The sequence below is a fragment of the Protopterus annectens genome, chromosome 4.part1 (assembly GCF_019279795.1).
Source record: "Protopterus annectens isolate FY-2018-M chromosome 4.part1, PAN1.0, whole genome shotgun sequence".
Taxonomy (NCBI): Eukaryota; Metazoa; Chordata; order Ceratodontiformes; family Protopteridae; genus Protopterus; species Protopterus annectens.
In genome coordinates, this window is record NC_056734.1 from 458832998 (window position 1) to 458848028 (window position 15031).

General features: G+C 35.2%; 1 protein-coding gene across 1 annotated transcript in view; it reads left to right on the forward strand.

Moving 5' to 3' along the window:
- Positions 1 to 15031, forward strand: part of LOC122801223 (IgGFc-binding protein-like) — a 691109-nt gene that overhangs the window by 276126 nt on the left and 399952 nt on the right. Inside the window, exon 25 of the mRNA XM_044070776.1 lies at positions 7955 to 8531. Coding sequence (XP_043926711.1) covers positions 7955 to 8531 — 577 coding nt within the window. The remainder of the gene's footprint in view (positions 1 to 7954; positions 8532 to 15031) is intronic.

Sequence of the window (15031 nt, forward strand, 5' to 3'; positions counted from 1 at the left end):
GTTTTCGAGAGTTTCTTCAACACATGTTCATTTGCTATCTTCAAAGTTGTCAGGGATTTAGGAATTTGTGGAATTAAAATAGTTTCTACAGGTGTAAACTTTCCACTAAATTTGTTTGCTACTACATTTGCAGTTTTTACGAGGCCTGAGTGGATGGTGACATTTAGGATACGTTTAGGTGTTATTTCATAGTTTCCTAATGCAACTAAAAAGGATTTGTAATTGTACTTCACTATACAAGCTAATTTAAGTTCAGGATTTGTCTTACTAGCCCTCTCGGTAGATTTTAGATGCTTACTGTTATTCTTGACGTAATCTTTAATATGTGGACTTTTAAACTGTTGCATAATTTAAGAAGTTTTTTCCTACGGTTACTTAATGAATTCCATAAAGCCATAATCATATATGCAAAAGATACTATTCCCATATTTGTTCTGATTGATGATACTTTAAAGCACCCCATATTTTACTGTTCCTGTACCTGTCTGATGTTTCTAACATACACGGCAGATTGCTTTAAGACTATAGTCCAAAACTGTGACTGGCATATATTAAGTTTTCTCATTCTCTGTAGTCAGCCATAGTCAAAGCTTAATAAATCATTATTCTGCTTATATTTTGTATCTTTCTGTCCCTTCTGTTTTTCAAACATTTTAAACATGTGTTTCTCACTTGTAGTATCCCACAATTGTACTGGACGTGGGAGGAACTATACTATTAGGTATGCACATTTCACATTAATTAGCTGTCCATTACTTTGGACATGCATACCTACTTTTCAAGAGCCATTGTCCAGATTTTGATGCTTGCAGGTTTTGATGTGTTTCCATATTTATATGATTCGGTCCTCTATGGATAAGTTTGCTTTTTTGCCCATATTATTTCTTTAGAGAAGTCATCAGACAGTTTAATTATAAGATTCTTCCATTTGATCTGTTTTTCTTGCTTATATTTACAAACATGATGAGATATATTATTGCTGGAGGAGGCTAGTGTACGGAACCACTCTCATTGTATATAGAGAAAATCTATGACCAGACCTGGATAGGAATACCTTTGTTTTAAGGGACACCAAACAGTTCCTTATTGACTTATGCACCTATACTAATAGTGTGTCGAATGATGCAACGTTTATTTTAGTGACACTAGATGTACAATCATTGTTCACGATTATACCTAATACTTTAGGAGTTCAATATATACATGGTTATTTAAGTGAACATAATGATTATGATTTTATACAGATAGACTTATTATGTCTATTTCTAGAAACTGTTTTGGAAAACAATGTCTTCCTATTTAACATTATTTATCTTCAAAAGGATGGTGTTGCTATGGGCACCTCATGTGCCAATAGCTACGCCAACATGTTTTTAGCACATTGGAAAGAAAAAGTGTTCTTCCTAATGGACTATTAGAAATGGTTTGTTGCTTTTTATCGTTGTTTTGTAGATGACCTTTTTTTGGTATGGACAGGTAGGCTAGAACAGTTGAATGAATTTTATGATGAACTCAATAGGCTGACTGAATATTTGAAATTTACTATGGTGTCATCTTATAATAAAATAGAATATTTAGATGTATACATAGACAGATTGGCTAATGGTCATGTGAATACAGGAGTATGTAAGAAGAAGTGTCACAGGAACACACTGCTACATAGGGGTAGTATGCACCCTTGACACATATTTAAAAATGCAATTAAAGGACAGGGGATTAGAGTGTCCAGGTTAAATGCATCAGATGAAGGTTTTAAAATAGAACTAAGAAATTTAGAACAAATATTTATTGATAGAGGATATTTTGCACATGAAATCATGGAGAACTTTATAAATCTACATAGTCTTAGGAAGGATAAGACACACCCCTATTATTCTTTTATGAGTGATGATAAAATACACCAGTGTATTTAGGAAGGATATCATGAACTTAAGATTTCGATGCATTATACCCAGGATAATAGACAATTTTTGGAAATGTTTAGAAGGAAATGGGCAATTTTAACAACAGATCCCAAAGTTAATGAGATTGTGGGTAATGAACCCAAATTTTGTTATAAGAATAAATTAAATTTGCAAAGGTTACTTTGTTATGCTAAGGGTAATACAAGGGAATATAGAAACCAAGGACTGTCTACTCAATCATGTGGTAAATGTAACTTTTGTCAATATATAGATACGAGTGGTATTTTTATACACCCGGATACTAATCATACCTTTGAGTTTAAAGTTAGGGCTAATTGTCTAACACAACATGTTGTCTATTTAGCAAAATGTGACTGCTATAATTCAATGTTGGAAAGACAGATAGAATGTTATAGAACAGAATTCGAGAACATCTTTATAATATCAGGATAAAATATGACCATAATGCACTTTCTAAACACATTTTGCTGCAAGGGAATGAACACAGCTTTAGATTTATGGTAATAGAGGCTATTATTCCTAGCTCTCATGAAAAAGATATCAGAAATTTCACTGAAAGTAAGGAGGTGAAATGGCTATTAAGACTTTGGGCTGACAGAGGTAAGGGCCTCAATGAGAGAGCCTCTCTGAAACCCATACTTAAGTCTAGAAGACTACAAGTATATTAAATATATTATATTACTCAGGTTTTATAACCTGAGCTTTGTTTGTTTTAATATGACCATCTATTTATAGGGTGACATACAAGAGTGGAGGAAGATGCACACAGGTGGATTATATCCTATGCAGGAGGGCCATTTTGAAGGAGATTGGAGACTGTAAAGTGGTGACTGGGGAAAGTGTAGTTCGGCAGCATAGGATGGTGGTTTGTAGGATGACATTGGTGATCAAGAAGAGGAGGAGGAGTGTGAGGGTAGCACCAAGGATCAAATAGTGGAAATTGAAAAAGGGTAATTGTGAGGTGGAGTTCAGGGATGAGTTAAGACAGGCACTGGGTGGCAGTGAAGAGTTACCAAATAGCTGGGTAACTACAGCAGAGCTAGTAAGGGAGATGGCTAGAAAGGTGTTTGGTATCACATCGGGACAGAGGAAGGACGACAAGGAGACATGGTGGTGGAATGAGGAAGTACAGGAGATTATGCAGGCAAGGAGGTTGGCAAAGAAGAAGTGGGATTGTCAGAGAGATGAAGAAAGTAGACAGGAGTATAAGGAGATGAGGTGCATGGCAAAGAGAGAGGTGGCGAAGGCTAAGGATAAGGCATATGAAGAGTTGTATGAAAGGTTGGACACTAAGGAGGGAGAAAAGGACATGTACTGATTGGCTAGACAGAGGGACCGAGCTAGTAAAAATGTGCAGCAGGTAAAGGTGATAAAGGATAATGAGGGAAACATACTCACAAGTGAGGAGAGTGTGTTGAGGAGATGGAAATAGTACTTTGAGGGGTTGATGAATGAAGAGAATGAGAGGGAGAGAAGGTTGAATGATGTAGGGATAGTGAATCATGAAGTACAATGGATTAGCAAGGAGGAAGTAAGGATAGCTATGAAGAGAATGAAGAATGGAATGGCTGTTGGCCCAGATGGCATACCTGTGGAAGCATGGAGGTGTTTAGGTGAAATGGCAGTGGAGGTTTTAACCAGATTGTTTAATGAAATCTTAGAAAGTGAGAGGATGCATGAGTAATGGAGAAAACGTGTTTTGGTACCGATTTTTAAGAATAAGGGTGATGTGCAGAGCTGTAGTAACTACAGAGGGATTAAATTGATCAGTCACAGCATGAAGTTATGGGAAAAAGTAGTGGAAGCTAGGTTAAGAAGGGATGTGATGATTAGTGATCAGTAGTATGGTTTTATGCCAGGAAAGAGCACTACAGATGCAATGTTTGCTCTGAGAGTGTTGATGGAGAAGTACAGAGAATGTCAGAAGGAGTTGCATTGTGTTTTTGTAGACTTAGAGAAAGCATATGACAGGGTGCCTAGAGAGGAGTTGTGGTATTGTATGAGGATGTTGGGGCATGTCAGAGAAGTATGTAAGAGTGGTACAGGATATGTACAAGGGTAGTGTGACAGTGGTGAGGTCTATGGTGGGAGTGACAGATATGATTAAGGTGGAGGTGGGGTTACATCAAGGATCACCTCTGAGCCCTTTCTTATCTGCAATGATGATGGACAGGTTGACAGACAAGATCAGACAGGAGTCCCCGTGGACTATGATGTTTGCAGATTACATTGTGATCTGTAGTGAGAGTAGGGAACAGGTGGAGGAAACCCTGGAGAGATGGAGATATGCTCTAGAGAGAAGAGGAATGAAGGTCAGCAGGACTAAGACAGAATATATGTGTATGAATGAGAGGGAGGATAGAGGAATGGTGAGGATGCAAGGAGTAGAGGTGGCAAAGGTGGATGAGTTTAAATACTTGGGGTCAGTAGTTCAGAGTAACAGTGAGTGTGGAAGAGAGGTGAAGAAGAGAGTACAGGCAGGATGGAGTGGGTGGAGAAGAGTGAGTGATTTGTGACAGATGAGTACCTTAAGAGTGAAAAGGAAGGTCTACAAGAGGGTAGTGAGACCAGCTATGTTATATGGGTTGGAGACAGCGGCACTGATAAAAAGGCAGGATTTTGAGCTGGATGTGGCAGAGTTAAATATGTTAAGATTTGCACTGGGTGTGACGAGGCTGGACAGGATTAGGAAAAGTATATTAGAGGGTCAGCCCAGGTTGGACGGTTTGGAGACAAAGCCAGAGAGGCAAGATTACGTTGGTTTGGACATGTGCTGAGGAGGAATGCTGAGTATATTGGGAAAAAGATGCTAAGGATGAAGCTACCATGTAACAGGAAAAGCGGAAGGCCTAATATAAGGTTTATGGATGTGGTAAGAGAGGACATGCAGGTGGTTGGTGTAACAGAGCAAGATGCAGAAGACAGGAAGAAATGGAAACAGGTGATCTACTGTGGCGACCCCTAATGGGAACAGCCGAAAGAAGATGATGAGGCTATTAAAAGTTTAAGGGAGATAGTTTGTTGTTAGTAGGATTATATTCATGATAGCTTGGATAATTATTTTAAGTGATATATATATTTTTACTGTAGGATTTGTTTAATGTTTTTATTATTTCCTAATATTTTACATACATATTATAATCCAATTTATAGAATTGTAGGTTGTAGTAAGCGTATTTTATTGTTTATCTTTAAGTAGCAATAACCTCTTTCTTTAAGATGCAATTGTAATTTAGTGCTGCATGTTGATTGGATGATTATTGTATTTAAGAGGTTATTCTAACTGTTGAACATTCTTTGTTCTGATGAAGCTTATTAGCGAACGTGCTTAGCTATGTTTGTGGAACAAATAAAGAGTGTATGTACTTTTCACTGCATGGTTGTTCCATTACCTTATACTGTTTTGGACTACAGTTGATTATAATTTGTGATAACGGAACTCTTGTTCTGTGAGGTGTTCTCTGCTTTTTTGTCTATATTTACAAACAGTTTATTGTTCTGGAGCTAATGCAGCCACACTATAACCTTTATTAGGTTTGTTCATTCCTTCCTCCTTCTCACTGTATGAATTTAAATTCCACCATTAAGTTCCTTTATCCTTTAGCTGTTATTAGCACATATAGAATTGTTTTTAATAAAAAGCAAAAGTTCATCATCATCTCTAAATTTTTCAGGTGTTTCAATGAATGCCCTGTTATGCCCTTTTGAACGATTTTTAGGTCATCTGTTTTATTACTCTGTTTAATAATTTCTTAATGCAGTTTGTCAGCTTCATTTTTGTTTTCTACAAGTTACTCTTTCAAGGTTTCCATCTTTTTTTAGGTTATGGTACCTCAGAGTTTACCTCATTGATTTAATGGTGTAGGCTGATTAAAGATTTTCTGTACTTCTCAACTGTACAGATTTTCACAGAATATCCAGATTGTTGTTTCATCCTTTTGGTCTGTTTTCTATAAAATTGTGTTTCTCTGACAAATTAGTGACAAATCATTAAAGAGTGAAGTTGGAAAATAATGACAAAGATTTGAGTTTTAGAGTTCATGCCCTTCAGAAAATTCATGATAATGCAAAACCTGTTTGTAAGAGCAATATTTAAAAATTGCCCCTATTTTGGGGCCTTTGTCCCACTTTTATTTATGGCTTTGTCCAGATTTCTTGCTGTAAGACATTGAGAGGTATCTCTGTCATATCTGTTTCCACTGAGAACAACCTCTTAAAGAGGATGATAAGTTTATCATCCAGAGAAGATTTCCTGAATATTTCTAAGTCCATTTTATCTTCCTTATTTTCCAGGATTGAAAATGTATAATTCTTTAAAAAAATCACAATTTTCTTCACAGACTTGTTTATTGAAATTAAAAAGTCTTACTAGATGAGGAATTAGATTTGTATTTATTAAACATTTTTATATTGGTGTTTTAAATTGTTAAAGGGGAAAGTTGGGTGGGTAGGATAAGTCATTGTAGATGTATTCAGTTTTTGTAATTTTTGAAATATGAAGCGAGAAACCTATGCTCCTCTAACATAGGGTATTTAATTTGGAACAAAGTTTTCCTAATGTCACATGATTTTAAGTTGGTCATATGACCATAGTAGACTATTTAAGATGGGAGTGAATGTTAATAATTATGACTAAAGAAGTTCACTGAAGTTTGGTGAATGAAAGCGCTTACTACTTGAAATAAATAGTTCTTTTTTTAGCCTTGGTCCTTTCTTTTGTTTTGTTAAAAGCAGACTTGAATTCTGACAGTAGAGCTACTAGATTCTGCTGACACTACCATGAAGGTCACACATCATGGGTTCTGGTTTTCAAAGGAGGGAATAGATAGACCTGGTTAATTTCTGAACAAGAGGATCGTTGTACAATATTGATGACTGGTATGTGTTCTCTTTTGCATCCTCTGAGAAAAGGCTGGATTATTTTTGAATCAAGAAATTGTAACGAGTTCATGTAGAATTAGCAAAGATGATAGAAGGTAATATAACATGTAAAGGGCACATTTAGAGGTAGCAATAAACATTTGTATTAAGGAAAAATGTGGCACTACCATGGTTATATTTTTGATACTGCAGACTCGGACAATGATTTGCAAGCATGTCTACCTAAACTGAAGTCAGTTATGGAATTTGAAAAGGGAATAGCATATTTCTTTATGACAGTAGCTTTGGCTTCAAAATAGTTTAATGTAGGAATTTTGTCTTATTTTTAAATATTGTTGTTTGACTGTGGACTGGATATTGCAGTGACATAAAACCATCTGTGTAATGGTACAGCAATGCAGTGGGTAGATCATTCATATGTAAGACAGTATGCCAAAAAGTAAAACTAGGATGTACCTTATATGAAGACAGATGGATCTATTTTCTAGTCAGCATGAAACAGACCATAAAAGTGAGCCATTGATCAAGCACTCTTAAGTGTCATTTATGTAAGACTTATATTCACTGTTTTGTTTCATAACCAGAGTTGTAAGTATTGGCTTTGTCTAACAGAAAAAGTACCATCTTAGCACACTTGTGAGGTCATAAATCAGAGGATTTGAAGAGAGGGATGTTTTACAAATATGTGAGAAAAGATTATAGCACAACACTCTTAAATGGGATTCTGAAATTTTACCACATGTGTTAAGCTCTGTTTACCACCATTGGTAGCTGCTCTGTGAGCTCTCTTTACCACTGGTGGTAGCCATTTGCAATTCAGAGAAAGACTTACTGCATTGCTGACACATTATATTCTACTGGAAGAATAAGTCATTAACGGTTTATCCAAATCAGGTTGTAGCTTGCTTTGACAACTAGTTTATTTAACTTTACTTTGCTGTTTTTAAGACGTGATACTAGGACTGTTGACTAATATAGGTAATAAAGTGAAAAGAAATTATACTTTGTTTACTTATCATTACAAACTGTAATGCAAAAATATATCCTTACTCAGACTGATGTCATGAAATGAACAGTGAGAGTTGTAAAGTGTTGTAATCTTCCAGTACAATACATAGTTTTAAGTTTCTTGTTTTACACCATTACAGGTTTCCTCTGTAAGCCAAAGAGTCACTACAAACAGTGTGGTCCTGCCTGTCCAGCTACCTGTGCAAATCCAAATGCCCCATCATCCTGCAGTCTGCCTTGTGTTGAAGGTTGTATATGTGACAGCGGATATATGCTCTACCATGATCAATGTGTACCCAGCACTCAGTGTGGTTGTTGGCAGGATGGAAAGCATTACCCAGTGGGATCAGAGTTCTGGACTGATGACAGCTGCTCCACCAAGTGTCGCTGCCCTTCTGCAGGTAGTAAGCTGGAGTGTTCCACTGCCTCCTGTCCAAAGGACCATTACTGTGGCATAGAAAATGGAGTTCCTGGATGTTACCCATTCACATACGGAATATGCAGAGTCTGGGGCGATCCGCATTATAGTACATTTGACAAGGAGACTCACCACTTCATGGGTATCTGCACATACACTTGGGCCAAACTCTGTACAAATGCCACCTCACTACCGTACTTCAACGTGGAAGCTAAAAATGAGCACAGAGGAAATCCTTCAGTCTCTTATATTCAAAAGATCCATGTGGATGTCTATGGACATAGGGTTACAATGGTTAAGCGAGAAACTAGAAGAGTTTTGGTAAGTGCAAATTTATTTACTGTGGTACAGTTTATTTATACTTACAAGAAGCACTGGGGTAATACCTTCAGTGCAGCTTTTTATAACTACTAGTGTACTAGAACCATATACTCTGCTACAGGATACCTATTCCCTATTGTCCCAGAATTTAACTACTACAATGTGAAGCCAGAGTAAAAATATACTGATTTGCAGAAAAAAGTACAACTTTCTTATGCATGGTCCATACATAATTTCTCATTCTCTAACTCATAATCACATTTTCCCAGTGTTCCACTTCCCTGACTATATATGCTGTTATTGCACTGAAATAAGAGACTATAATTCATGGGTGAATTCTTATCATACTCTTAAGGTGTTCCATCTTTTTCCACAGTTGTGAGACTCAGAAGTTAGTACATTTATATAAGTTAGAGTGGTGGCGACTTATACAGTGCAGGGGTTATGCCCCACTGCAAAAAAACAATGTATTCGGTTTTGGTTTGGAAAGCCACTGTTCAGTCATTTTTGACTGAGCACCATCATTCATAGTGAAACACAAAAAAATGAATTGTCACAAGATGTAGAATTCACTGGCTACTGCTAAACAAACTCCTGGAACAAATGATTTCACACATTCCCATTTTAAGCACCCTATAAATCTACTATTGTGAGTGATAGACTGCAAAGGAGCAAGGCCACCACCCTATAAACTATTTTGCGTTACGTTACTGATAAACAAAATTAGCACTTGTTATGTATATTTTACTGAATTTTTTTCAGACATAACTTTTGGAACAAGCTGTAGGCCTTTTGTTTTATTACAGGGAAAGCTAGTATCAGCAGCATTTTTCAAGGAAGGCCATACCCGTGAAAACAAAATTAAGTCTCATTTAAATGTAAGTCAGATGTTTGACTCTGAAACACTAGCAGATATAAATATGTACAATATAAAAGCAGCTACATCTGTCTGGAATATTTTGTTTTAAAGGAAGGAAAAAAATAAATAATGAGTGGCTGAATGAAAAGAATCCTTTAAATGTGTCCTCCTTAGCCATCACTCTCAATGTGATGATGCTTCCAGGGAATGAATATGGGCTACAGATTATCTACAACAATGAAATGTGGGCTGATAAAAATCATCTTTTCAGTCTTTCAAGGCTACTTGAAAAAAATTGTAAAGAAACAGTATTAGTGAAACTGTAGTCATTTAACTCATGAAAAGATTGAAATAATGAAAACAATATTGGTGCATTAAGGTATTAACACTAAAAATTAAAGATAGGTGGATTTTGTGGAAAGACAAGTCTATACCTATAAAATAAGCTAGAATTATTTTGATATCTGGTCTGTGCTAGACTATTGTAGGGAAGCCATATTTAAAAATAGAACTAATTGATGCTTTTTTAAATAATTGCTTGTGTTCCCTCACTGATGTTTTCAGTTTGTTATGTTTTGCTGCCCTTCCCTGATCTTGTTAATCCAACATGTCCAATAACTGATTGGCTTCTCTCCTCAGTAGAGCTTTGATAAGTAGAGAACTGTCTATGGAAGATTTAGGGCAGTGAAAGAGAGGTGATCAGGGTTCATTCTGACAGGAGAAAAATATTTTTTTGTTTATGTCCTACCCCGAATGCTGTTGTATGCCCAGTGTGCAATGATGTTGATGCAGAACATTGTGCATAGCTGATTTGCTAATGCACTACTTTTTATTTTTTCTGCTAAAAAGTAAAGTAGTCATTATCATTCAGTGCCTGAGCAAAGAATACCTCTGCTCCTGCTGGGATAGGTTAGGTAAAAAGTGTTTTTCTATCTCTTCCACCGGCTGATTCCAAACGTACCAGATCTGCTAATCAAACTGTCACATGGGTCACAGCAATGACTCCTTCCTTCTGCATCATAGAGATAGCATGACTATGTGTATTTAGTCATAGCTTATCTTCTGTCTCATAATAGTATCTCTGCATCACTCTAAACGGTATATATTTTTCACTAATTTGTTTTACTCCCAAAGTGGCTGCTGATGGTTATTATTTTTATATACCTTAATTTTATAGCCACATATCTTGGGTCATACAATTCAGGGTGTGTTTGTATAAATGGACAACTGTGAATTTGAGCTAGCCTCCTTAATAGTCCTCTGGACTGCTGTCTAATACCTACCTATGACACTAAGTTTACACGAGAGAAGTAAAAGTCTTTCACTGGTACTCACTTTCCATTCATTTTCACTGTTAAACTGGAAGTAATGTGAAATATTTCTCTCTCTCTGATTACATCTATTAAGACTACTGATTTATCATTTTCAGTGATTCCCTTTCACATTCTAAGTGACTCCCTTTGAGATTTATTAGTGACATTTTTTGTAAATAATATTTCAAAGCAATCTCTATTGTTTTTTATATATATATATATATATATATATATATATATATACACACACACACACACACACACACACACACACACACACACACACACACACACACACACACACACACACACTCACACACACACACACACACACACACACACACACACACACACACACACACACACACACACACACAGTACTGCTTTTATTAAGTCTCAGGAGTTGAGTTCTGGATCAAAGTTACTGACAGATAATCATATCTAACCAATAGTTCATCTTAAATGACAACTAAAGCCCAACACATAAAAAGCATTTTTTTCATATCTTCATATTTTCTTTAGTACTTATTCTTAAATCACTCCATGTGACTGTTGCTTTTTTGTAATCAAACATGATCTCAGAAGGGCTTGATGAAGGATGCAGTACTAAAGACTTCAGTTTACACTCAATGTTTTTGCCTTTCTGGTATAATTTGATGGAAGCACAGAATGAAATGTGTCCAGAAAAATCTTTCTAGAGTTCTGTTCCTGCAAAAGCTTCCAGTGGCAGCTCTGTGATTTCTTGCTTTTCTGACTGTCTCTAGCAGGAATTTCATTTTTTTTTCAACAAGAGCCTTAGATTATCATTACTGGCTTTTACTCACAAATTAATTTAAGGTATTTTTAATGTTTGGCTTGAAAGCATACCTCAGTTAGACTATTTTATTCAGACTCAACTTTGCAGTTTTAAGCCACAGATTCTAGATGAGATATAAAGATGATCTTTTAATAAGTAAGTCAACAGTACTAAGTCTAGAAATTGAAAGAACATTTGATTATATTGAATTGTCAGCTTTAGAAATAGAAACTTTAGCCAATTCCATTATATTAAATCTTATTATAAAAGGTTTTTAATTTGGAACAGTGTTAAAATCTAAATCCTTAAAAAGACAGATAATTGTAATACATATATAAATAATATAGTATCACAATTTACCCATCTTTAAGATTTAATAGGAATAAAACTAATATCTTATTAATAAACTGGTAATTACAGCCTAATCTACTCAATTAATATCATTACAAATGGGGATGGCAACAATATATTTATGAATTAATGCTAAAGCAGATCTAAAACCCAAGATTAAAAAATATTATGATGATCTCATTACCAATTATAGAAAGTTATTTATATTAGAATAAAAATTACTTTTGAAGATAGATTATTTCTCAGCAAGTTGACTGTATTGCCTAATTATTACATATTTTTATAACAATTTTGTTGCTTCCTACAAAATGCATACAAATATTTCAAGCATGGGCATTAATGCCCTTCTAGCCTGCCAATATACCAAAACACTTGTTCCCATAATAAGTATCCAGGCTATTCTTAAAAAAATATCTGAACTAGTACTTGCTTTAATGTAATTTGGTAGTCTGTTCCATGCAACGGCTACTCTGTCAGCGAACCAATGAATACACTTCAGATTCCTATAGAATCTTCTGCATAAGTTGTCTGATGATTCTCTAGTACATTTTGTTAACCCCAAACATGTCCAGAGGTAGTTGTCACTGAATGCCCTATATACCTGAATAAGATATCCTCTTAGATATCTGTAAGAGACACTGTACAAGTTCACATATTTTAGTTTTTCATAATAACTTAAATTTTCACATCTATGGATACCTTTGGTATATTTCTGCTGTACTCTTTCCAGTTTACTCATGCTTGTTTTCTTATAGGGCTTATATATTGTGATTCCATACTCAAGTTTGGGTCTAATGTAACTTATAAATGATGACTTCATTATATTTGACTTCCTAGACTTTATAAATCTTTTTATACAACCTACAGTTCTATCACTATTATTAACTAATTGGTTGATATGATTAGAAAAAACTCATAGCTGAATCTTCCCATATACAGTACCTAGGTCCTTAAATGAGTCTACAGTTTCAATCACTGTGTGCGGTATTAATATTCACCTTTCAATTTATGTCTCCCAAATCTCATATGCTTAGTTTTTGATGTATTTATCAGCATATTATTCTCCTGTGCCCAAATAGTCAATTTAGTCAAGTTATATTACAGACATGCCTTATCTGTAACACTTGTAATCAGTTTACCCAATTTCAGGTCATTTGCATATAGATTGTAGAACACCTCAGATGAAATTTAGGTCTGAAAGATACAATCTAAACAAGTAAAGGCCTAGGACAGAGCCCTGTGAGACACCCTGACTGTAACCAAGGATTTCACCTGTCCAATTGATGTATGATATTTGCCATGTCCTATTTATAAGCCATGCTGCTATCCATCTTATCAAGAGCACATCAATACCTAGTTGTACTAATTTATTGATCAGTGTTTTGTGTATGATCCTGTCAAATGCTGAAGTTAAATCTATATAAATTACATCACAACACAATTTTTCATTCATAGTTGTTATTATATTGTTATAGAACATCATGTTACAGGTGGCAATAGATCTATTTTCAAGATATGCATGATGATATATGATTTCAAGTCCCAGCCTATTCAGTTCTGACCATAACTTACCCAGCATTACCTTCTCCTTTATTTTTCCACAACATGCAAGTAGACTTAAGGGTCTATATGGCTCTGGGTTTGACCTTCCCCCCTTTCCCTTAAAGACAGGTTTAATAAGCGCATGACTCCAATCTTGAGGAATCTCCCCATATTTATATGACCTAGTGAATAATAGATATAATGGTACTCTAAGTTCTTGGTGAAGTTTTCTCAGGCCATTGTTACTAATCTCCTCCCAGTGCTTTGTTTGGATCCAGTTTGCGCAGTTCTTTTTCAATAAAATCTAATTTGATTCCAGTATCTGGGGTGATTTGGCTGTCACTAAGACAACTTACTACCCCTTTTGTGGAGTCAAACTGTTTTGCATAAGATTTTGTAAATATATCTATAATCTGTTATGTCTGAAAATAAATTTTAGAATCTGTACACAGTTTAGCAATTTGTGTGTCTTTACTCCTTCCACATCTTATGCATCTATAAAAGGTTTCCTATTATGCTCAATATCTTTATATAAATTTTCTTCAAATTTTTCTTGATCTTGTCTCACACTATGCTAAATATGTTTGTCCAGCTTGTTTATTTCACTTTTCAAAGTTGTAGTTCGACCTGTCTTCCATTTCTTATATTTTTGTTTTTCACCTTAATCAGATATCTTTTTCTTATGGAAATACATCCCCCTGATGTTGTATGCCTAGATCCTGATGTTAAACATTTTTTGATTTTTTGCACGCAATTTCTCTTTTACAACTTTCCAGATTCCATCTGCAGTTTTTCCACTGAACACCTCACTCCAATTAGTTTTACATAGTGACTGTTTTGCTTCCATATAATCTGTAATTAACCTTCTGTGCTTTGCCTTAGATTTCATTTTGGCAGAATTATCTAGCAACAAATTAACCTTTATAACCCCATGATCACTGCACATCAATGATGGTAAAACTTGACTTGAAGTTACAGTAATTTCTTTGAGAACAAACAGTATCTGGTATGTTCCATCCCTGGTAGGTTTTTTACAATCTGAAGCAATTGTTGTTCCTGAATATATGCTGTGAACAAATTCCTTACTAACATTGTTGAATCAATATTATTCCAGTCTGTTTCTGGTTAATTTAAGTCCTGAGCTAATACTATTTTTCAGTCCTTTGTTTCATGCAAGAAATGTATGAATTCCTCTAGGTCATCTGCACTTGACTTTGGTGGTCTATGCACTCCAACAATTGTTATATGTTCCAGGTTTTCCACAGTTACACAGTCTATAGTATTGGTGTTATCACTGAACATGTAATAATCACAGGTCTCATAACAATCTTTAATCCCTATCATAACACCGCCACCTGATTTTTTGTTAGAATGTCTGTTATAGTAAAAACATTTATACCCTGACAGAACTGGTTTCCAGTCATTGTTCTTTAACCATGTTTCACAAACAATAACAACAACAATCTTGTGGGAACATAGCAAATTTTCAAATACAAAACTTTATTATTAATGCTGCTAGCATTAACAACCGTCAGAGATGCATCAAATGTTATTTGAAACCGTTAAATTTTCAACATGGCAAAAATCTTACCTAGTGTTTTTTAAATATTTCAAAAT